Source organism: Capricornis sumatraensis, chromosome 4, assembly GCF_032405125.1.
Source record: "Capricornis sumatraensis isolate serow.1 chromosome 4, serow.2, whole genome shotgun sequence".
Lineage (NCBI taxonomy): Eukaryota > Metazoa > Chordata > Mammalia > Artiodactyla > Bovidae > Capricornis > Capricornis sumatraensis.
Window position 1 is genome coordinate 77031068 of NC_091072.1, and position 22606 is coordinate 77053673.

General features: G+C 51.8%; 1 protein-coding gene across 1 annotated transcript in view; it reads left to right on the forward strand.

The window, feature by feature from the left end:
- VDR (vitamin D receptor) overlaps window positions 1-22251 on the forward strand; it is a 33022-nt gene extending 10771 nt beyond the window's left edge. The window contains exons 3-9 of the mRNA XM_068971801.1: window positions 1778-1908; window positions 8927-9111; window positions 9281-9395; window positions 12344-12515; window positions 20321-20472; window positions 20660-20776; window positions 21992-22251. Coding sequence (XP_068827902.1) covers window positions 1778-1908; window positions 8927-9111; window positions 9281-9395; window positions 12344-12515; window positions 20321-20472; window positions 20660-20776; window positions 21992-22251 — 1132 coding nt within the window. The remainder of the gene's footprint in view (window positions 1-1777; window positions 1909-8926; window positions 9112-9280; window positions 9396-12343; window positions 12516-20320; window positions 20473-20659; window positions 20777-21991) is intronic.
- Window positions 22252-22606: the final 355 nt, after the last annotated feature.

The window sequence follows — 22606 nt, forward strand, 5'->3', positions numbered from 1 at the left end:
AGTGGCCTCCAGCTTTCCCGGGTGAGTCTTCAGCTTTGCAGCCTGAGAAAGATGAAAGAAAAAGGATGACGTTTCAAACTCTCTCTCCAAGCAAATTTGTAGTTGAGGGAAATGCCCACCAAGGAGGGTCAGAGGTGGGGCCCGCAGAGCTTGAGGAAGGAGAGGCCTCGACAGGACACTGGGGCCCCCTCCCTCTGGGGCCTTGAGAAACACTTGGCCCCCAGTACAGGGCTGTGAGAGGCTTCGGCTCACATGTCTAGAGGTACCATGATGCATGTTCTTTTTGGTGCCCATGGCTCTCACAAAACAGTGGGTGGGAAGACAGGGAAGCCTCTCAGCTAGCCACCCCAGGCAAAATGCCCAGCTGTTAAAAAAAAAAGGAAATGAGAGTTTGCTCTAATTAGAAACTTCTGGTCCTTAAGTAGGTTTAGAGAATCATGGGCATTCGGGGCCTGAGCATTTATGGTAACAGGTGGCACCTCAGGAACCACTAGGTGAGAATGAGAGAAAGGAGTGAAGGGGGATCGGGTCCTGGAACACAAAGATGTGTCTCATTTCAGGCTAACTGAGGTGCTTCCGTGTTCTTTTGCTCCTCTGGGAAGCTGCGGTAAATGTACGCAGGCACAAGGAGAAAGGCTTTCTCTTTCCATAGGCAAGATCTTGAGGGTGCAGTCTTTCCCTGGGGGGTCACTGCAGGGGCTGGCTGGGGGTAAACCACCAAATAGCCAACACCCCCACCTCCCTGTGTTGCCCAGTCTGCTGGTGACCCCTTGGGTATGAGGGCTGTGATGGGAGGGTACCAGGGGCTGAGGTCCAAAGCCAGCAGCAGCTATTTCCCAGGTGACTGCGTGTCCTTTGCCTTGAGCTGTTCTCAAGGGCCACCTGCCTGGAACCTTCTGCTTGTGGGCTCAGCTTCATCAAGCTCCTTGAATTTCTGGGGATGAAACAGTATCCAAGAAGCTAAGAACTCACATTCCTAAGGCCTTCCCTGGTGGCTCAGATGGTGAAGAATCTGCCTGTAATGCGGGAGACCCAGGTTCCATCTCTGGGCTGGGAAGATCCCCTGGAGAAGGGAATGGCTACCCACTCCAGTATTCTTAACTGAAGAATCCCACGGACAGAGGAGCCTGGTGGGCTACAGTTCCATGGGGTCACAAAGTGTTAGACATGACTGAGTGACTAACACTGTCACACTCCTAAGACCCCAACTTGGGAGTCTTTATTCTTTGCTAAATTGCTTAGCTGTAAAAGGAACCTCTAGGAAGATGGCCTCTATGCAGCCTCATAAAAATCCCATGTGCTGTAGCTGGCAGCAGGGGAGAAAGGCAGAATTAGGAAAATGAACCCTTGGGCTTGCATACACACACACACACACACACACACACACACACACACACACACAGCTAAAGGCAGTGAAAGCTGCTCTGCAGATTTCAGTATTTATAAAAAAATTTTGTTAGGTTAATTCACTCATATTTCCTGTGTAATAAGAAAGGTAAGGAGGAGTGGAGGACTCTAAAGGTAAATAAAAGCAAGGATGGGGGAAGAATCAGCAGTGAGCAGGAGGGCATGTTGACACACATGGCAAGTCAGAGGCTTGGGCAGGGGTGGCCACTGAGAGGGGCCCGGGGCTTGGCTGGGCGCCCATTCTCCCTGGGAGTCTTGGAGCCAGGGGCCTGGCCAGCAGGTCTCCCAGTCACGGCCTCTCTCACGCAGGCAGGGCTGAGGGGCTGGGAGGGGGGTGACCCAGCGGAGGGTCCCTGCTCTCTCTCGGCAGGCGGAGCATGAAGCGGAAGGCGCTCTTCACCTGTCCCTTCAACGGAGACTGCCGCATCACCAAGGACAACCGCCGCCACTGCCAGGCCTGCCGGCTCAAGCGCTGTATCGACATCGGCATGATGAAGGAATGTGAGTTTCTGCGGCGAGGCCGAGCAGGGGCGGGGCGGGGGCGGGGTCAGGGGAAGGCGGCCGCCTTTCGGGCGTTTGGCCGGAGAGATCCGCTTGCTCTTCCCCTGTAGCTGCAGTGATTTGGGGCCCCGAGTTGCGAGTTGCGGCGTGAGCGAGACCCCCGCAGCTTGAGGCAGGGTGGCTGGAACTCCAAGGCCCAAGGGGCCCTGTGAGCCTCTCTGGGATCTGTGTGTGTGTCCCAGAGGCCTGGGAAGGGCCTCTCCGGTGCGAGGCCTGTGAGGAGGGACATACAGGGCGCTACCTTCATGAGTCCCCACCCTCAGGTTAGTCTTCCTCAGAGACTTCATCGCTATTCTCACAGCAACCTTTTCTCAAGACCTTCGGCGAAAGGATGAGGCTCAAGGACCCCAGGGTTCTTTGGGCTTTGGGGGAGAGGGCTGCTGTGGGTGGGAAGAGGCAGGAGTGATGGGGAGAAGAAATATTCGGAGCCTGGTTGTCCTGGGGGTTCTGCCCCACCCTAGCCTTCCAGTCAGTCTGGCCCAGTGAGCAAATCTGAGGGCTGGTACCCAGAGCTAGGGCTTCCCAGGCGGCGCTGGTGGTAAAGAACCCACCTGCCAATGCTGGTAGATGTAAGAGATGTGGGTTCAGTCCCTGGGTTGGGATGATCCCCTGGAGGAGGGCACGGCAACCTACTCCAGTGTTCTTGCCTGGAGAATCCTAGGGACGGGGGGAGCCTGGTGGTCTGCCGTCTATGGGGTCGCACAGAGTCAGACACGACTGAAGTGACTTAGCAGCAGCAGCGGCAGCAGCAGCAGGGCTAGGTGGATAGATCCTGCAAGGGGAAGCACCAAACTCTAGCAGGACCCTCTAGATCCAGATGAAGAAGGAGGAGCAATCTTCTGGGACTTCTGTCTAGCTCTGGGGTTGCAGGAGAGGACCAATGGGCAGGTTGACATATTCTGATTCATGAAAAACAACTCCTGGAGTTTGCATCTGAGCTCTAGTATGAGTTACTTGGTAACCAGAGACGCCATTGAATCCAGTGGACCTGGGGAAGCGCTGGCCAGGCCCTCCCTGGACTAGAAGCAAGGGCACTGGGCTGCCCTGGGCATGGGTACCCTCTGCACACTCTGCCCTGCCCTGTCCCTTGGCTCACTCCTGTCTGTGCTCTGTACCCTGATCTGCTCCAGGATCTGTGATTGTGTAGGTGTCCTGCTGAGCTGTGTGCTGAGGAGGCTCAAGAGAGGCACTCAGATGCATCCAGATCTGGAGGTCATGTTGGCTATGGGGCCCATTCTGGGTGTGTGTAGGTGGGTGCGGGGGAGTGGGGAGGCCAGGTACAGCGGACATGTGTCTTGAACAAGGGAAAAGTCACAGGACAGGGCTGAGGGGATGGGAAATTTCTTCCTTGGTGAGCAAAAAATTCTTTGTTTTGGGGATAACAGAAGCCTCCTCAGGCTTTGACAGGCTCCCTTCTGGTGGGCCACGGCCCCTCTCCTGATCCCAGCTCCCCAGTCAACACTGGCAGTGCTGGAAGAAGTTTCCAAGCCGTCGTTCCTCTTCACCCCAACAGGAGCAGGCAGGCCTGGGCAGGCGGATCACTCCTTGCCCGGTCCCCTGCCCCACCCCTCTCCTGTTTATCCTGGAGCCGTGGAGGCTCAAGGCCTGGGTGCCTCATGGGGCTTCTCACATGCCGGTTCCGTGCAGCCTGCTCTGTTCAAGGTGCTGGGCTGGACACAGGATGCAGAACGTGAAGCCCCTGCCCACTCCGAGCACACAGCCCCCACAGGGCAGACAGCCATGATTCTAAGGCCTCAGCCAGCCAAAACTGGCCCAGACTTATACCTGGAATCCAGTAAGGTTCTGCCACAGGAGTTCTGGTCAGGGCCAGCCTCAGTGATGTCCCAGAGGTGCCTCTCCTGGTATCTTGGGAGAAAAGAGATGTTCATCAGCTTAGAACAGAAAGCACACTTAGAAATCATCTGAAACCCAGAGAAGCAAAAGCACCAGGGTTGGGGTCAGAAAGCAAGCTGGGACTAGAACCCAACTCCTTGTCCCCTCTTAGATCCCTCCTGGTCCCCATGGAGAGCACTGCGTCCACCATGATGAGCAGGCCTTGAGTGTTCCAGGGTGCCCTGGCCCCAGGAATGCCACATGGTAGGGGGTCTAGCAACCCAGAAGTGGATGCTCACCCCCAGCCTCCAATCAGCTTTGTGCCTCAGCCACCCCCACCTCAGCTTCAGTCCCTGTGACAAAGCCCCATGCTCCCTCACTGCTCTATGCTCAGGGCAGCCTGGTGCCCACCACTCTCACCATTCTAATGCAAGCAGTTGTGCTGAGCTCAGGATGGGCTAGTAGTGCTGAGCTCTTGGGGTCTGTGCCCCAGAGCTCCAGGTAAGATGGAAATACTGGGGCAACACTGAACTTATTCTTTCCACTGCCCCAAAAGGAAGGTCCTCCAGGAAGAGTTCTATTTCCTGCCTCTGTTTAGCCAAACTTTGGGAGACCTGTCAATATGTCTGGCCTGGAACTCTCCAGCTCCAGCTGATCCCTAGGGGATCTGCTTACTGACCATCCAGGCTGGCTGTCATCGCCAAAGCCTAGCCTCCTGGAGACAACCAAGTGTCAACATGAGTAAAACCACAGCACACCCCAGGGCTCCCTTTGAAGGAAGCTGGAAACCCAGGCTCCTTTCTGGTGGGGATGAGCAGGTGGCTTGTCCCTACAGGAGGCATGGGAAGGGGTCGGGGATGCATGTGGGAACAAACATTTGTTGGCCACTTACTATATGAGTGTCAGGCACTAGCACCTCCTTCTTAAAATTTGACAACAACCCCTGACTATGTAAATACTTCTGTTTTTATTTTTATTTTTTGTAATAGATGAGCAATCTCAGAGACATCAAAATATCATGCCTCCGAAGCTGATAATCTAGGTCTGTGTGCTTCCAAAGGCCAGGCCTGCGGGCTCCACCCCAGCATAATCCATTCCATTCTCCCCTACCCTCCTCAGTGGGCCAGAGCTCCTCCACTCTGCATTTCCAGGCACTGCCTGGGGCCCTAAGGGATGGACTGAAGAGAATTTGTTCTCACTAAAGACTCTCTCTGTCTCTTCAAGTCCAGGTTGACTTGAGGTCCTTGGAGCCCAAGACATTTCATAGCTGAGTTCTGGACTCTTGTAGACCTGGCCTGCACATGTGGACTTTTAATATTTTTATACATGGACATCTTTTCTGCCCGTCATGAGCAAAACCTCTGATAGTAGGTGCTCCATAAATATGTATTGAATGATTGAATATTAGCTCCCCATTGTGCTTCTTTGTATCTCTGCATCTCCTACTGATTTATACATCAAGAAGATCACCCACATCTGATATTGTCAATGTCATTCATTTGGAGAAATTTTGTCTGTTTACCTAATGTTGTCCTTAGGCCACCTTTGGCAAATTGAAACGCTTTTAAGATGCTTGTGCTTTCAGATCTTGACTCCCTAACTTGATCATAGACTTCATGGAATAGGGAACATCTTGCACGGGGTTAACTTCAGCAAAGCCCTTTACCCAGTCAGCAAGGAACTGAGAAGCTACTAAGCAGCCATATGGATTTCACAAAGTCTGTGTACACAGCTCATGCCCTTTATTCATTAACAAACCCATCAATGGGCTTTTAACTTCAAAATGTGCCTCCTAGTGAAAAATAAATTTGTACTGTTTGAGCTGAAAAAACATACAAAACAAACAACAAAAAAGTGTTCTCCTACACAACAGTAATGGTATTTTTAGTAGCAATTTATTGAGAAAATGATTTTCTAAGCATCCTATGAAATTAATAACCCCTTTAAGGAAATGAACTATTTTATAAGTCACAACAATATCTGCATATGTGAGAGGCTTATCGCTTATCTAGTCCCCTGCCAACGTTGCCTGCAGGGAGGTCCGTGGATTGGCAGCCTTCATCTGAAACCAGCAGACCTTAGTGGCTCTTCCTCTGGTACTGCAAACAGGGTGATGGTTGCTATTTGCTAGAAATGACGGAGAGGAGACATGCCGTAAGGTTAACCTCAAATCTCTTAACATTATCCTTTTAACGTAAATCACTTACAAGCCTTGCTACTTTATTTAATCATTATTTTTGCACACTCTTCGGGTGGATCAGAACACCTGTGTGTCATGACTCCACAGTTGAAGACCAGGGTCTGGCTGAGCATTCACAGCCAATTATAGTCATAGGCAGTGCGGAGTAGTGGTTAGGACACTGGACTCTAGAACCAGACTGCTCAGACCCGACTCCAGCTCTGCCTTGTCTGTTTGCTCTGTGACTTTGAGCAAGCTTGATAGCCTCTCTGGTTCTCAGGTTCCCTCACCTGTAAAATGAGGATAACAGCATCTGCCTTAAGGGTTATTATAAGGACCAAATAATGTGAGTTAATATGTAAAAGAAGTACTTGGAATAGTGCTTGGTACGTTAAAAAAAAAACTTTATTTTTATTAACAATGTATTTATTAATGGCATTTTTAATGACATACAGCTTGATCACCAGAGTTTCTGGCTCCCAGAAGATTAGAAGTAACCGTTAAGGAGGACAAAAGTACACTCCAGTAAGAAGAGACGTCACATAGCCTAAGACAGCAGGATAGACTGGTTGGAAGAGTAAGACAGGAACTCAAAATCATGGCAAACTGAGTCACACAGTGCAGAAAAACAGACCCCTATGGCTCTGAGGTCACAGCCTTGTTCCTGCAAAGTCCAGTAATTATTCAGAACGATGCCTCTGAACCATCAAGCAAAGGTCACATGATGTTGCAGGTGCTCCGTTATAAGGGGTTCTGTCTTGAAAATACTTGTCACAAGTATTTGAAAATGTAAACTTTGCTCAGCGATCTGGTGGACTGGTAGGTGGAGCATGCCATCCTGAAATTGTAGGGGACGGGCATCATTGGTGCATGTCCAGAGGATGACCAGCACGCAGTAGGTACAGTCAGTGCTGATATGTTGGGTTTCCAGTGCATCAGACCACTGAGGATCCCCCACTGGGCTAGCCTTGGCACGGGAGATATAAGCATTGTAAGATGCAGCCCCCATCCTTAGATACCCTGTAGTTCCAGTGAAGAAGACCTTGCACTTAGGCTCTCTCTATTGCAAGTATTTATTGGAACCTATAACCATAGATGGGACAGAGTGAAAAAAGATCGGGTGCTGATGTGTGTGGGAAAAACTGCTCCTTGCCGATCAGGGCAATACAGAAGCCTTTGTGGTACAAGAGGGTGTGAGCTGGGTGCTGGGGGAACTGATAAATCTGCATGGCTACTGGGGAGAGAAGGCCCAGCTGGACAGGCAGGCGGCACATGGGAAATGCCGTGGCAGTAGAAGCAGGTCCTGTTCACAGGCCAGCAATCCCAGTGCAACCAGACCAGCTGCTGCGTTAAGCCCCCGGCAGTGAGGTTGGAAAGTTAGGAAGAAGGGAAATCACCAAGAATCTTGGCTTCACGTGGGGCATGGTAAGCAGGAAGGATTCAGAAGTTTCTGAGCAGGACAGTGACATCATAGAATCACAGGGGGTTATGAGAGCCCCGTGGGGCTGAAAAGCACCCCTGTGGGCAGCCAGAGCCATCCCCCCAAGCCCAGCCTCATTGCGTCCTGCGCCTGCCCTTCAGGTGAACAGGAAGGACTCTGTCCCTAATCTTGGCCTCCCCAGGCTAGCGTCTCACACCCTGCCTTGAATGGGGTGCTCCCTGCTCCTTCCTGCTTCCATCTGCTGTATCTCTTGGGGTCTGAACTGACACCCTCTGTGGGAGGAGGGCGGGCAGCTCTTTGGGTAGGTGAGTCAGTAACCTGGGCGTGGCCTCTGCCCAGTCTTCCTCTAGGTACGGTTTACCTCAGCTCTGGAGGGAACGCGCCATCTTCCGCCACCGGCTTCCCTTTCCTGCCCTGCCCACTCACACCCACCACAGGCTCTCCTTCCCTCACCCCCACTTCTCTCGTCCTACCCCCACCCGAGAGGCCAAGGCCCATGGGCCTTTCCTGAAGCCCAGAAGCCACCCACTCTGGCATTCTGGTTCTTTTTCTTGCTCTTGTGAAACGCTCGGTTCTGTGGGCAGATGCCCTGGCAAGACTAGCACAGAGCAAGCAGCTACATGCCGAGGGCCCCAGTGCCCACTCCTGCCGTCAGCGCTCTGCAAGCCCCAGCCGGGAGGTCTGTGTGCCGGGAGCCCCACCCTCCCGGCAGTCACCCAGCACAGGGAGGCTTGGAGCCCCTGCAGTCAGACACCCTGGTTAGCCACTGGAGAGAGCTTCCCAGATAGAGCTGTGAGCTGCTATCTATCCTCGGGGACTTCTGAAGGACTGGAAAACTTCCTTGGGCAGAAATTTCAAGACTGGAAGGACCGAAGGAGGGTTTGTTTTGCAGGGAACCTAAGAGGCAAAGCCTTTCTACATTGGTCAGAGTAGATCACGTGCCTGGAGAGTTACGTGGGGATGACCACGTAGAGGGGTCTTCTCAGCATCTCCTAGCTTCTGACGCTGGGACCCTGCACCCTCCCTCCCCCTGAGTGAGCATCTGCTCTGTGCTGGGCTGCATTCAGGTCTCAAAGCAGTTGGTTCTTTGAGGTAGGATCCCCACACCACATGCTTCCTGGAAGAAGGAACAAAAAAGGATCTTAGGAGAGATCCTATGGTCCAAACTCCTCATTTTAGAAATGAGCAACCAGAAGCCTGGAGAGTTCATTCTGTTCAGAGTCAGACATCTTGTTCTTGGGATCCCAGTCTCCTTAATGATGCCCAAGCATCCTGCCTCCCAAATCCTCTGTTTCCTCCTCTCTTATGCTCCTGCCTTTTCAACATACAGCACCCACTCTTCCATCCGTATCATGGGCTTTGGGTCTCCGTGGCAGGATGGCCTGGTGAGCTCCAAGTGTCAGGGCACAGGCCCTCCCATCTGGGGCTTTTACACCTGGAGGAACGTTCCTTGGAGGCACTGCAGGCCCCGTCCTCCTGACACCCCCCTCCGGCACCCCCCACAGTCATCCTGACTGATGAAGAGGTGCAGCGGAAACGGGAGATGATCCTCAAGCGGAAGGAGGAGGAGGCCTTGAAGGACAGCCTGCGGCCGAAGCTGTCGGAGGAGCAGCAGCGCATCATCACCACCCTGCTGGACGCCCACCACAAGACCTACGACGACACCTACTCCGACTTCAGCCAGTTCCGGGTATGTGAGCTGGAGGGCGAGGGGATCTGGGCACAGCACCTGGGGAGGGCTGGAAGCTGCTCTGCCCTCTGACCCTGGGGAGGACTGCCCCTCCTGTGAAAAAAGACCAGGGCTGGGGAGGAAGGTGACCTCTAATGTGGGCTTCTGACACTCCTCCTTTCCCTTCCAGCCTCCAGTTCGCAAGGATGAGGATGAGGGGAACCATGCTTCGAGGTCGATACTCACGCCCAGCTTCTCTGGAAACTCGTCCTCCTCCTGTTCGGATCACTATACCTCCTCTCCAGGTGAGGGGGACAGCGCACTCCCTCCCCAAGGACCTAGAGCTTTCCCAGCCCACCTGCCCTTGGCTGCAGCCAGAAGGACAGCACTCACTACTGTGCGCTGCCCACAACAACCCCTTTTTAGAGAAGAGGTGTGACTTGCCCAAGGGCCCGTGCTGAGGACTCTGAGGAAGAGGCCAAGCTGTTGCCTGCAAAGCCTCTGTTCTTTCCTCTAAGCCAGGCTTCTACCCCGGGCTCCCTACCTGATTCTTTTCAGTGGTCCTTTGAGCCTGGGCCCTTGCTGCTGGGTGGGTTGTTTGTTGGTTTGGTTTTTGTTTTTTCCAACTTTATAAAAATGTAAGATGGCACTAGCGGTAAAGAACCACCTGCAAATGCAGGAGATGCAAGGGATGTGGGGTCGATCCCTGGGTCAAGAAGACCCCCTGGAGGAGGGCATGGCACCCCAATCCAGTATTTTTGCCTGGAGGATCTCCTTGGACAGAGGAGGAGCCTGGCGGGCTACAGTCCATGGAGTCGCAAAGAGTCGGACACAACTGAAGCGCCTTAGCATGCACACATGCAATCGACATACAGCATTGTATAAATTTAAGGTGTATAACATAATGATTTGATAGATGTATATATTGGGAAATGATTGCCACAATAAGTTAGTTAACCTCCTAGAGTTACAAAGAGTTTCCCCCCGCCTCCCTGTGATAACATTTAAGATGTACTCTCTCAGCAACTTTTAAATATAGCTGACAGTGTTGTTAACGACTCACCAGAGCCTGAGCCTGTGGAAGGTGAAATTCAACATGGAAGCCCACCTTTCCACTCAAGCCACCTTCCGCTAATGTCCTGGAGGACCTGTCCCTTCCAACTCATCCGTGCTTTCTTATTGTCCTTCTCTACCATCCTCTGCATCTTCCTGCCTCATCCTCCCCCATCCTTGTCTTCATCCTTCTACCTCTCACCCAATCCAGCTGCCCTCTGCTGGATAGGAGGGCAGGGATGGAAAAGCTCCCTCCCCTCTGGGGAGCTGGAACCCTCAGACATGGTGCTTCCAGACTCACTGATGGATCTGTGCCCAGATCCAGGGGTCTCTGTGCCAACTAGACAGAGATAACAGGGGAACACATCATGTGTCTACCCATCCGCTGTGACCGCTGCACAGATAACTGATCCCTGAGCCCCTCACCTTGTAGTTAACCCCTCTCCTATGTTAATTTTCTCTGTCCACCTTCCTACTCTTTTTACTTTATGGTATAATCATTTTTATCAAGGAAGGTCAATCTGTATATTATACATTGGTTTGTACTTCAACTTTTTTCGGAGTATAATTGCTTTACAGTGTTGTAAAGCAACTGCACAATGCTATACAATTTCTGCTGTAGAGCAAAGTGGGTCAGCTATACATGTACATACATCCCCTCCCTCCGGGACCTCTCTGCCACCGAAGCCCATTCTACCCCTTTAGGCCATCACAGAGCACGGAGATGAGCTCACTGTGCCACCCAGCAGGTTCCCACTAGCTATCTGTTTACACATGGTAGTGTGTACGTGTTCATCCTAATCTCCCAGTTCCTCCCGCCCTCTCCATACCTGCTGTCTGTCCCCATTACCATTCTTTATGTCTGCATCTCTGTTCTTGCCTTGCAAATAGGTTCATCTTGTACTTCGACTTTTAATAACAGCCCTGGTGGCTCAGATGGTAAAGCTTCTGCCTACAATGTGGGAGACCCGGGTTCAATCCCTGGGTTGGGAAGATCCTCTGGAGAAGGAAATGGCAACCCACTCCAGTACTCTTGCCTGGAAAATCCCATGGACGGAGGAGCCTGGTAGGCTACAGTCCATGGGGTTGCAAAGAGTCGGACACGACTGAGCGACTTCACTTTCACTTCACTTATATTATTTAGAAGTTTTGATTTCCCCTTACAGGTTGATTAATCTGAGGTGCTCACCTACCCCCGTGGTATGTTTGGTATGTGTGTGTGTGCGTGCTCAGTCGTGTCCGACTCTTTGCAACCCCATGGACTGTAGCCCACCAGGCTCCTTTGTCCATGGGATTCTCCAGGCAAGAATACTGAAGTGGATTGTCATGCCCTCCTCCAGGAGATCTTCCTGATCCAGGGATTGAACCCACATCTCTCTATGTCTCCTGCACTGGCAGGCAGGGTACCTAGGCAGAGTACCTGCATTTACCACTAGCACCTGTATTATATCATATTTTCATGCCATTCAGTATATACCTAGAATATCATTTTTGAAGCTGCATAGTATTCTGGGGTATAATGTACAATAACACATCTAAACCCCCTATCATTGGATATCTAGATTTTCCCCCCAGCTCTCAATGAAGATAACCGCATGCTTGTGGCTAAATATTTGCACTCATTCTGAATTTTTCCTTATGCTGAATTCATGGACATAGGATTACTGGTCACAGAGTGTACGTGACCATAGGCTTTTGACCCTCGTGGTCAAATTGCGCTCTAGATTAGCTGCACAATGGTGTGCCTCCTTTAGCACCCCAGCACTGCACAAGGATTGCCTAATCTCCTGCATCTTCACAAATACTGGTGTCAACCTTTAAACATATTTGCTTCTAGTTTAGAGGTGAAAAGTGGATGTTCTTCTTGGCTGTTCTTTGATCGCTAGTGAGGCTGAACACTGTTTTCCACAAGTTTATTGGTTCCAAATTCATCTTTGACTCGAGATCATTAGGAATGACATGCAAAATCACTCTTAAAGAAGTCTCATATCTCAGAATGTCTCTGCTCTTTGATTTTCCTGCTCCTTTACTCTGTTGAAGAAAGACGCGGGGAACCCCAGGGGGACGCCTGGGTGGAAGTGACTTTGGAGAGAGGCAGTCTTGCTGAATTCCCAACTGGCACTGCTGCCAGAGAACAGGAGGGCCTCACAGGAGGAAGCCTGGCTCAAGTAATTCCTTTTCTTCCCTCTTCCTTCCCCAGACACAACGGAGCCAACCAGCTTCTCCAACCAGCATCAGAGTGAAGAAGACTCCGATGACCCTTCTGTGACCCTGGACCTGTCCCAGCTCTCCATGCTGCCCCACCTGGCTGACCTGGTCAGTTACAGCATCCAAAAGGTCATCGGCTTTGCCAAGATGATCCCAGGGTTCAGGTAAGGAGCTTCTGGGGCATCCAGGAGACAAAGTCAGAATCCTGTCCTGAGCCCAAAGAAGTCTTGGAAATTCTCAACCTACTGCTTCCCAAAATACACCTTCAGGTCCTATCCCAGACCTCCTAAATCAGAATCTCTAGGCGAGGTCCAGGAATCTGTATTTAAGAAGTGCAGCCTCTCCAGCATTATGGGGCAGGCCAGCAATGGAAAGCCACGCATCCTTCACAGTGTCTGTGTGATAGAACAGACACTGCCCGGTGAAGCTCAGGACCGGGAATTCCAGTGTTTCAGCCAGTGTGTCAGAACTGGGTTGACACCTCTGAGTTTGCTGCTGTGTCCACTCCAGCTGCCTTGAATCTAATTCTCATATTATCTTTTTGTTTTAAAAATATTTAATTTATTTATTTGGCTGAGCTGGGTCTTAGCTGTGGCATGCAGGATCTTTGAGCTTCATCGAGGCATTCAGACTCTTAGTTGCGACGTATCGATCAAGCCTGGGCCCCCTGCATAGGGAGTGTGTGTGGAGTCTTAGCCGCTGGACCACCAGGGAAGTCCCTCATGTTAACCTTTTAAATTAAACCTACATTAATCCTTCACTCCCAATTCTGAAATCAGGATGAAGAGATAGAATGGAGAAAGGGCTGAGTTTGTGAAGTAATTTAGAAATCCTAGAGGGGAGGGCTTGCATCTATAACCTGGGCATCTTTCACTCAATTCATATATCATCCAAGGCCATTTCCTAATAGTACTGAGATATTTTTTGCCAAAGTAGGTAAGTATAAGGAGGTCCAGTAAAGTAGTGCATGCTTCTCTCGCCTGGAAAATCGCATGGGCGGAGGAGCCTGGTGGGCTACAGTCCATGGGGTCGCGAAGTCAGACATGACTGAGTGACTTCACTTTCACTTTTCAATTTCATGCATTGAAGAAGGAAATGGCAACCCACTCCAGTGTTCTTGCCTGAAGAATCCCGGGGACACGGGAGCCTGGTGGGCTGCCGTCTCTGGGGTCGCACAGAGTCGGACATGACTGACGCGACTCGGCAGCAGCAGCAGCAGCAGGGCATGCTTAGTCACTCAGTTGTGTCCGACTCTTTTAGACCCTATGTACTGGAGCCTGACAGGCTCCTCTGCCCATGGGATTCTCCAGACTCCTCTGTCCTTGGGATTCTCCAGGCAAAAATGCTGGAGTGGGTTGCCATTTCCTCCTCCAGGGAATCTTCCTGACCCAGGGATAGAACCTGCATCTCTTTCGTCTCCTGCATTAGCAGGCAGGTTCTTACTTCTGAGCCACCCAGGAAGCCCTCAACTGAGGGAGAGACCCTCCCTTATGGATTCATTTATACACATTTAAATGCTCTATTGCTTCGGTAATAATGGTATATTATACTTATATTTAAATGCTTGTGTGTGCTCAGTCGCTTCAGTCGTGTCTGACTCTGTGCGACCCTGTGGACTATAGCCTGCCAGGCTCCTCTGTCCATGGGATTATCCAGGCAAGAATACTGCAATGAGTTGCCGTGCCCTCCTCATTTAAATGGTCATGCAGCATTAAATATTCTTGAAAGTGTGTAAAAGTTGACACTTTTAGTAGATATGCTGGGAAGCAGTCGAATCTATATTTATGAATGTTTATAGCCTCCTTCTTTCTAAAAGTTCATTTGGGACATTGTCATCAAATACATAGACAATGTGATTGAGACATGAAGTAAATTAATGAATATCAAGCAGCATTCTCATCATTTCAACTAATGGCAATAGTCTAAGTCATACCAGAAAGGGGCAGCATGTTTCCTCAACACTAATGCTCAGATTCAGGGCTAGAACATTGGGAGATGGAAAATGACTGTATGTTGGCCAGCTCTGGATGGAAGCTAACAGAGGGTGCATTTATTGTTTGGGAAATCTCTGCTGTGTAGGGAAGCCATCAGCTGCTGTCAAAATTGCCACGCTACCACGCTACCAGCTAAATGTTAGTAATTTGTGCAGCTAAACCCAGCACTCGGAGAAGGCAATGGCAACCCACTCCAGTGTTCTTGCCTGGAGAATCCCAGGGACGGGGAAGCCTGGTGGGCTGCCATCTATGGGGTCGCACAGAGTCGGACATGACTGAAGCGACTTAGCAGCAGCAGCAGCAAACCCAGCACTTCCCAGTTTGTTTCTATCCTGAGACAACTTGCTGTCTGTTACTTTATGCCTCACCCCAATTCAAATACCAGGTATTTGCCAATGCTCTTTCCTGGAATTGATATAAAAATTGTAAAGGAGCGAAAACACCAAATGGTATTGAGACATTCTTACCATTCATTCATATTGCGCACCTCGGTCGCATTTAAAGGAGTAAAGGCCTCTCCGGCAGGCGAACGGTGTTGTCTGTGAGGCCCGAGATTCACCCTCCAGAGCCCTTCCTTGGAGCCGATGACACATTCTGCTCAGTACAAGTTCCAACTCCCTCCTCCCTTCATGTTACTGTTGGCAAACTGTACTTGTTCCAAAGTCTTGTTTTGTGTAAATAGCTAGAGAAAACAAACACTTCAGGTTGTTGATGGATATACTGTAGCAGGCAGCTCCCGGCTGAATTCCAGGAGCAGCGGCCCTCCTCTGCACAGGGTTCCTCCTTCCTGCCCAGTGGACCAGAGAGCACCCGGAGCCCTGTCCAGAGGCTGAGGTTTGGTGATTTTCAGTGGTGGCTGGGTGATTTTCCACCTGCAAAAATCATCCTAAAAAGAATGTGACTCATTTAACCAGACTACCCCAATGCACCCCCTCCACTAAGTAACCTGAGCCCGTTTTTCTCTTGGCCCCCATCCCTTACCCTTACCCCACACACCCTCATACAAAATAGCATCACTAGCCCCTCAATTCCTCTCCCCAAGTGGAAGTCATGTCCAACTCTTTGCGACCCCAGAGACTGTAGCCCACCAGGCTCCTCTGTCCATGGGATTCTCCAGGCAAGAATACTGGAGTTGCCATACCCTCCTCCAGGGGATCTTCCCAACCCAGTGATCAAACTTCCATCTCCTGCATTGCAGGCAGATTCTTTACCACTAGCGCCACCTGGGAAGCCCTCCTCTCCCCAAGGATGAGCTAAAATCTCCCCTTTACCTTCCCTTTCAAGTCTCACTCTCCAGAGTTCCCTGGTCTAGCCCTGCAGTCCTGGCCGAAGTGAGGTGTATACGAACAGGTACTGCAACCACCCAACTATTGAGGCCAAATGGATTAAATCAGTCCTAAACATGCTTGAGTTGACTTTTCTGGCTTCAGCGTGGCTTGAGAAGTCGCAAAGTGGAATGTTTTCCAACAAAACTAGAGCAGGCCTTAGCCAGGGCTCTGGGAGGGTCACTGATGTGGATGTTCCCTGGGACTGGATGGAGCAGATGCTGCACCAGGCCTGGACCAGAGCCCAGGCTCCCAGGACCCAGACGGGGCCAGCCCATCTGCTCTCTGGTTCTGCCGGTTTCTGCAGTTAGAGGTTCTGTTCTTCCAAGAATTGAAAGAACAGTGGCTGCGTCCCTGGTAGCTTTGATCTTGCTGCCTGGAGGCAGGGGTGGAAAGTGTGGGGAGGGCAGGATGAGACTTCTGTGTGGATGAGTGGAGGCGAGAATACAGGATGAGACTCCAGGGCGGGTGTGGGGCCAAAGTGGGGCAGGACTGGGTGTGAACTGCCCTGCGGTGTGACCTTGGCTCTGCTCCTGCCTCCCACCTCTTCTTCCTCAGCCTCTCAGTCTTCACCCCACAGATCTCCCTCCCTCAGCCCTGCAAGAGAAACGCAGGGGAATGTGGCATCAGGAGCAGCAACTTAATGACCACGGGTGGTCTTAGATCTGAGAACCAAGGACCCCAGGTTTCACTGCCCAGAGGTGTGCATGAGCGACCAGACCCAGCCAGCCCCAGAAGGTTACATGCCTTCAGCCTCACCAGTATTTTTATCCCTAGAGACTCCTTCCTGGGTCAAAGGCCTGGGGTCACAGTGCTTCCCTCCTCCTGTCCAGAACTCAGTTTTCTTACATATACCTTGAGAGATCAAAGATGACTGGCCTCCAGAGGGTCGGTGTCTGATGGAAGAGATCAACATGTGCGCAGCTGCAGTGAACGCAGCTGAGGGAATACAAGCAGGGAGGGTCTGGACACCGCCTGGTGGGGATGAGAAAGACAAGCAACACATGCCCAGAGCATCTCACAGGTGCCCAGAAGCGGCCGCAAGGGTGAAAACTGATCTGGTTGTAAATATTAGTCAGGTCCAGAGAGAAGCCCAGAGCCAGAGCTGATGCAGGAACCAGGAGGACCTAGGTCTCTTCCTGACTTCCCCTTTACTTCCGCCGCTACTCCCACCCACCACCATTACCAGTTCCGGCTGCAAGCTGCACTTAGAAAGTCCCTGTATTTCCAGGCTGTGGGTGGTAATTCGAGGTCGTTCTAGATTTGCTTTCATAGAAGTAGTATGTCTGGATCACAGTAGGCAGTGGTCCTGCTGAAATCTCTGTAGCCAGGCACCCATGGGATGTTTGTTCACTTCCAGCCATCCATTCTGAGTGGGCCATTGAACAAAACATTACGTACAAAGATGTCCCTCATGGAATTACTTATAACAGCAAAACTCGTTGTTGCTGTTGCTCAGCCGCTAAGTCATGTCCAACTCTTTGCAACCCCATGGGCTGTAGCCCACCAGGCTTCTCTGTCCATGGGATTTCCCAGGCGAGAATATGGGAATAGGTTGCCATTTCCTTCTCCAGGGGATCTTCCCAACCCAGGGATCAAACCCACATCTCTGGGCATTGGCAGGTGGATTCTTTACCACTAGCCACCAGGGAAGCCCCAAACAGCAAAACTTAGAAGTGACCAAAGTGCCCAAACATAGGTGGGTGGGAGACTGATTAAATAACCTGTAATACATTGATGTAACATGATGCCACGTACTATGAACTGACATAGAAAGTGGGACACAGGATTACTATGACCTGGTGCACGTTTGAAAAAGAGATATTTGCATGGAAAACAGATAGGAAGAAAATAAAATGTTCATTGTGCTTATGAGCCATTTTTATTTGCCTTTATATTTTGTCTGTATTTTCCCAAGATTTAATAATGAACATATTTTACTTGCATCATGAATTAAAACCCAAATGAGGGTGGTGTTAGTTTTCACTTTTTCAGTGTGGATTGAGGGGTGCCAAGGATAGTGAGACATTCAGACACTGTGGCACCTGGGTTGTTTATTCCAGAGATGAGGCAAGGGGAGGGGGACATGGTGGCTTTCCTCAAATGGTTAAAGGGATGTCCCATGGACTGGGTTCCACTGGTGGCTCAGTTAGTAAAGAAACTGCCTGCAACCCAGGAGACCCAGGTTTGATCTCTGGGTGGGGAAGATCCCCTGGAGAAGTAAATGGCAACCCACTCGAGTATTTTTGCCTGGAAAATCCCATGGACAGAGGAGCCTGGCAGGCTACAGTCCATGGCGTCACAAAGAATCGGACACAGCTTATCAACTAAACCACCGCCACGCCCATGGCTAATGCAGAACTCAGGTTCTGTCTTCCTTGAGAGGACAGAACTACAAGCCATGGATGAGTGTGTCATCTTGTGGGTTATTGCTCAACAGGAGAAGACGTTATTAGCCCAAGAGCCAAGCACCTCATGACCGTGGCCAGAGGTGGGGAGCTCCCTGGCCCCAGGGGAATCCTGCAGTGGTTGTGTGAGAGCCATCTGTGAGAGATGCTGAGGAAGGAACTGGACCACAGTCTCTAGAAGGGGCCTTCCAACCCTAACACTTTGTGATCTGCCTTCAGCCCAGGCCCTTCGGTGCCCATCTAATCATGCAAGCCTTTCCACACCTCCTCACCCATCACCTGTTGACATAGGACTCTTATCCATTAACATCTGTTTCCCACCTTTCTACATTCCAAAGTGCAGCCACAGGGGGTGACAGCCCCTCAACAGGATATCCAAGAGGAAGTATGCAATCAGAAAGAGAAAGGGAAGAAGAAGTGGAAGCAGTTTGATCTGTGGGCCCTGATTCTTTCCTTGCCTTTGTTCAGATAAGCTCAGCTCGTGACTCAGAATAGTGGAACTAGTCATGAGCCTCTTGACTCATCAACACAGAGTTATTGACCCTCTCGTCAGGCTCAGGGCTCAGTGATCAGTGTGAGTGTGGAGCTGGCCTTCAAGCAGCTTATGATGGAGAGCCAGAGACAAACATCTGAAGGACAGGAGTAACTGGAGCCGATTATACAGAGCAAAGTAAGCCAGAAAGGAAACACCAATACAGTGTACTAACGCATATGTATGGAATTTAGAAGGATGGTAATGATGACCCTGTATGCAAGACAGCAAAAGAGACACAGATGTATAGCACAGTCTTTCGGACTCTGTGGGAGAGGGCGAGGGTCGGATGATTTGAGAGAATAGCATTGAAACATGTATATTATCATATATGAAACAGACCGCCAGTCCAGGTTCGATGCATGAGACAGGGTGCTCAGGGCTGGTGCACTGGGATGACCCTGAGGGATGGGATGGGGAGGGAGGTGGGAGGAAGGGTCAGGATGGGGAACACATGTACGCCCGTGGCTCATTCATATTACTGAAGCCCGTATGGCGAAAACCACTACAATATTATAAAGTAATTAGCCTCCAATTAAAATAATTAATTAAAAAATAAAAATAAAGGACAGGAGTGAAGGGGGGAAAGGCAAAATAAGGGTACAAGCAATGTGCAGCAGGTCTTAAAGGAATGGCTCTAATTCAATGAAGAGAATCAGAGGGTGGAGGGATCCAAGGGAGGCCTAACTGGACTCAGGACGAGAAGAAGATGCATTCTCTAAGCTGGAGCCGTCCTGTGTTCAAAGGCATGGCAGTGTGAGAATGCCTAGCATCCAAACATGGAGTAGTTTTATGTTATTAGAATGGAGGGTTAGTAGAGTCTGTGATGGGAAGCAGGGCTAGAAAGACATGTTGGAGCCAAGTTATGGAGTATGGGCTTGACCCTAGGGTGTTGGATGGTCACTGGGGATTTCTGAGCGCAGGAATGACACTTTCCTGTAACGACAGTGAGAAAGGTAAATGAGAGACTTGACTCCAGGATTCTAATAAGAGGCTACTGGAAAAGATGATGGAACTCTGAATCAAAACAGTCTGGCGGGAGTGGGGTCCAGAGATGTCCTGGAGACAGAGTTGACTTCACTACTGGAAGGACCAAAGACTAGGAACCACTGAGGATGGTCCTGGCCATGCTCTTGCAGACCTCCATATTCATGCCATGGCTTCCCAGGTGGTGCTGGTGGTAAAGAACCCACCTGCCAGGGCAGGAGACATAGGAGTCATGGGTTTGATCCCTGGGCCGGGAAGATCCCCTGGAGAAGGGAGTGGCAACCCGCTCCACTATTCTTGCCTGGAGAATCCCATGGACAGAGGAACCTGGCAGGCTATAATCCATGAGGTCCCAAACAGTCGGACATGACTGAAGCATCTTGGCACACACATACTCATGCCATAGCCCTGGGGGCCTCCTCAGGCTCCATCTTCCTGACCCTAGAAGAGCTGTGACTGCTTAGACTTGGGAGACCCTGGAAAGGCTGGATTTGCCTTGTCCTAGTGGCCGAGCTACACCAGCTGGCATTTGGTCCCACCTTTGAGTTGTTCTTCTTCAAGAAACCATCTTGATCTTTCCACCCAGGCTGCAAGTTCCTCGGTGGAGGACCCAGAGCACATGCTGGTCACCTGGCAGGGTGTGCCTATCAAAGCATTGCACTGATCGGCATGACCTGAAGGTCTTGACGAGTAACTGACCTCCCCCTCTCCCCTCCCTGGCAGAGACCTCACCACTGACGACCAGATCGTGCTGCTGAAGTCGAGTGCCATTGAGGTCATCATGCTGCGCTCCAACCAGTCCTTCACCCTGGACGACATGTCCTGGACCTGTGGCAGCCCGGACTACAAGTACCAAGTCAGCGACGTGACCAGAGGTGCGGCTGGGTTCTGCCTCCACCTGCCTAAGCTCCACCCCTCCTGGGGTCATGTGCCCCACCAGGCACTTCAGAGGGAGGGAGGTAGCAACTGGGAGAGAAGGGCAAGGGTCAGGCCAGAGGGTGGGTGGAGTGGGGTGGATGGCCCCTGCAGATGCCCACAGCAGCGGGCCGTTCTCTCTTGTAGCCGGACACAGCCTGGAGCTCATCGAGCCCCTCATCAAGTTCCAGGTGGGGCTGAAGAAGCTGAATTTGCACGAAGAGGAACATGTCCTGCTCATGGCCATCTGCATTGTCTCCCCAGGTACCTAGCGGCATGGCTGGGGGGCAGGCATGAAGGGTGAGCCCCGCTGAGGGCCAGCAGAGAAGTTCGGGGGGAGAAGTGAGCAGAAGGAGAGTCCGGCCAGGAAAGACCCACTCTGCTGGGTTTGCCCAGGCCGCGTGGTTTGGGTTTGTTGAAGGTTTCCTCACTGCCCTTGAGCTAGTGAGACCATTGCTGGTTCATGGGTGGGATTCTGAAGAACCAGACTCAGGCTCTGCTCTTGTGTGAACTGGATTGACCTCTGCTGACACTTGAGGTCCCCTGGGGACAGGGCACAAAACCCTGGGGCCTGATAGGTGGCTCTACTGGCCTGATAGTTTAGCTGACAGATGCTGGAGGCAGGGCGCTGTGACCCTCAAGCTCTCCTGCCTGTTTGGGGTGGGAAGAGGGAGAGAGGTCGAGGAGGAGGAGATCTTGCAGTCCAGAGGATGCTGGGTGGCTGGTGAGGCTCCACCTAGACGGTGTTCAGGGAACAAGCCAGCGGCCTCTATAAAGGGATGCTTTCCTGGGCAGGCGCCCGAGAAGAGGACGTGGGCACCCCTCCCGCTGCCCAGCATTCACTCATTCATTCATCGACTCAACACTGATTTATCAGGCTTCTGTCAAGCACCAGGCACTGTGCCTGGCACAGGGACTCAGCAGCAAACAGGACACAGATCCCTCCCATCAAGTGTAGGAGGAGACATTAAATACATGCAATCTAACAACCAACTCCTTGTGTGATGAGAGTTTTAAAAATAAAGTAAATGATGCTACAGAGGGTAGAGCTGAAAATGGGAGCCTGATGTCATCTGGACGTAAGGGCTCATCAGGAGTGACCTTGAGGAAAGTCCTTTATGCTGTTACCTGAAGGATCAGTAAGAAGCAGGCAAAAGTAAAGGAGATGAGTTCCTGGTAAAGAGAACACAGATGTGGAGCCTGGGATCCGGATCCTGATGAATGATGGACAATAGAGACAGGAGAGAGACGAGGTGGGGACAGGACCAGAGGACCCGGGTGGGCCTGAGACTCGATCCTCACGGCAGTGGGAAGTGGCTAAGGGGGTGGGGAGGCCTGACGTCACAGATTCGCAGCCGTCCAGGAGGGACGGAGGAAGATGCTGAGGCTGGGGGTCTGTCTTTGGGCTGAGGGGTCGGGGCTGGGCAGGAAGGGACCTGACCCAGAGCTCCCCCCCGCCCCCCGCCTCTCTGCCCACAGACCGCCCCGGAGTGCAGGACGCCGCGCTGGTCGAGGCCATCCAGGACCGCCTGTCCAACACGCTGCAGACCTACATCCGCTGCCGCCACCCGCCCCCAGGCAGCCACCTGCTCTATGCCAAGATGATCCAGAAGCTGGCGGACCTGCGCAGCCTGAACGAGGAGCACTCTAAGCAGTACCGCTGCCTCTCCTTCCAGCCCGAGTCCAGCACGAAGCTCACCCCCCTCCTGTTCGAGGTGTTTGGCAACGAGATCTCCTGACTCTGGCGGCCCGTACTGGCGCCTGGGAAGGGCGGCCTCTCCAGGGCTGGGCACCCAGGCCTGGGGCTGGCGGCTGCCCAGCAGCCCTTTCCACACCTGCTGGGGTTCATGCCCTCCTCCCCCGCCTCCCCTCCCCGGCTGGCCCATCCTCTCTCCTGCCCCATCTAACGCCAGGTCCCCCTCACCTGCAGGCCACAGGCTGCCCTCCCAACCCACCCCCACTTCCCTCAAGGCCTCAGTCATGAGGATTTTTCATTTATTTGACAAAGGAACTCGAGTTGGGGCGGAGGGCAGAGGCTGAAGGTGGGCCCTTGCCCGAGGATGTCCCCGCCATCCGGAAGTGGCTCCTGGCTGG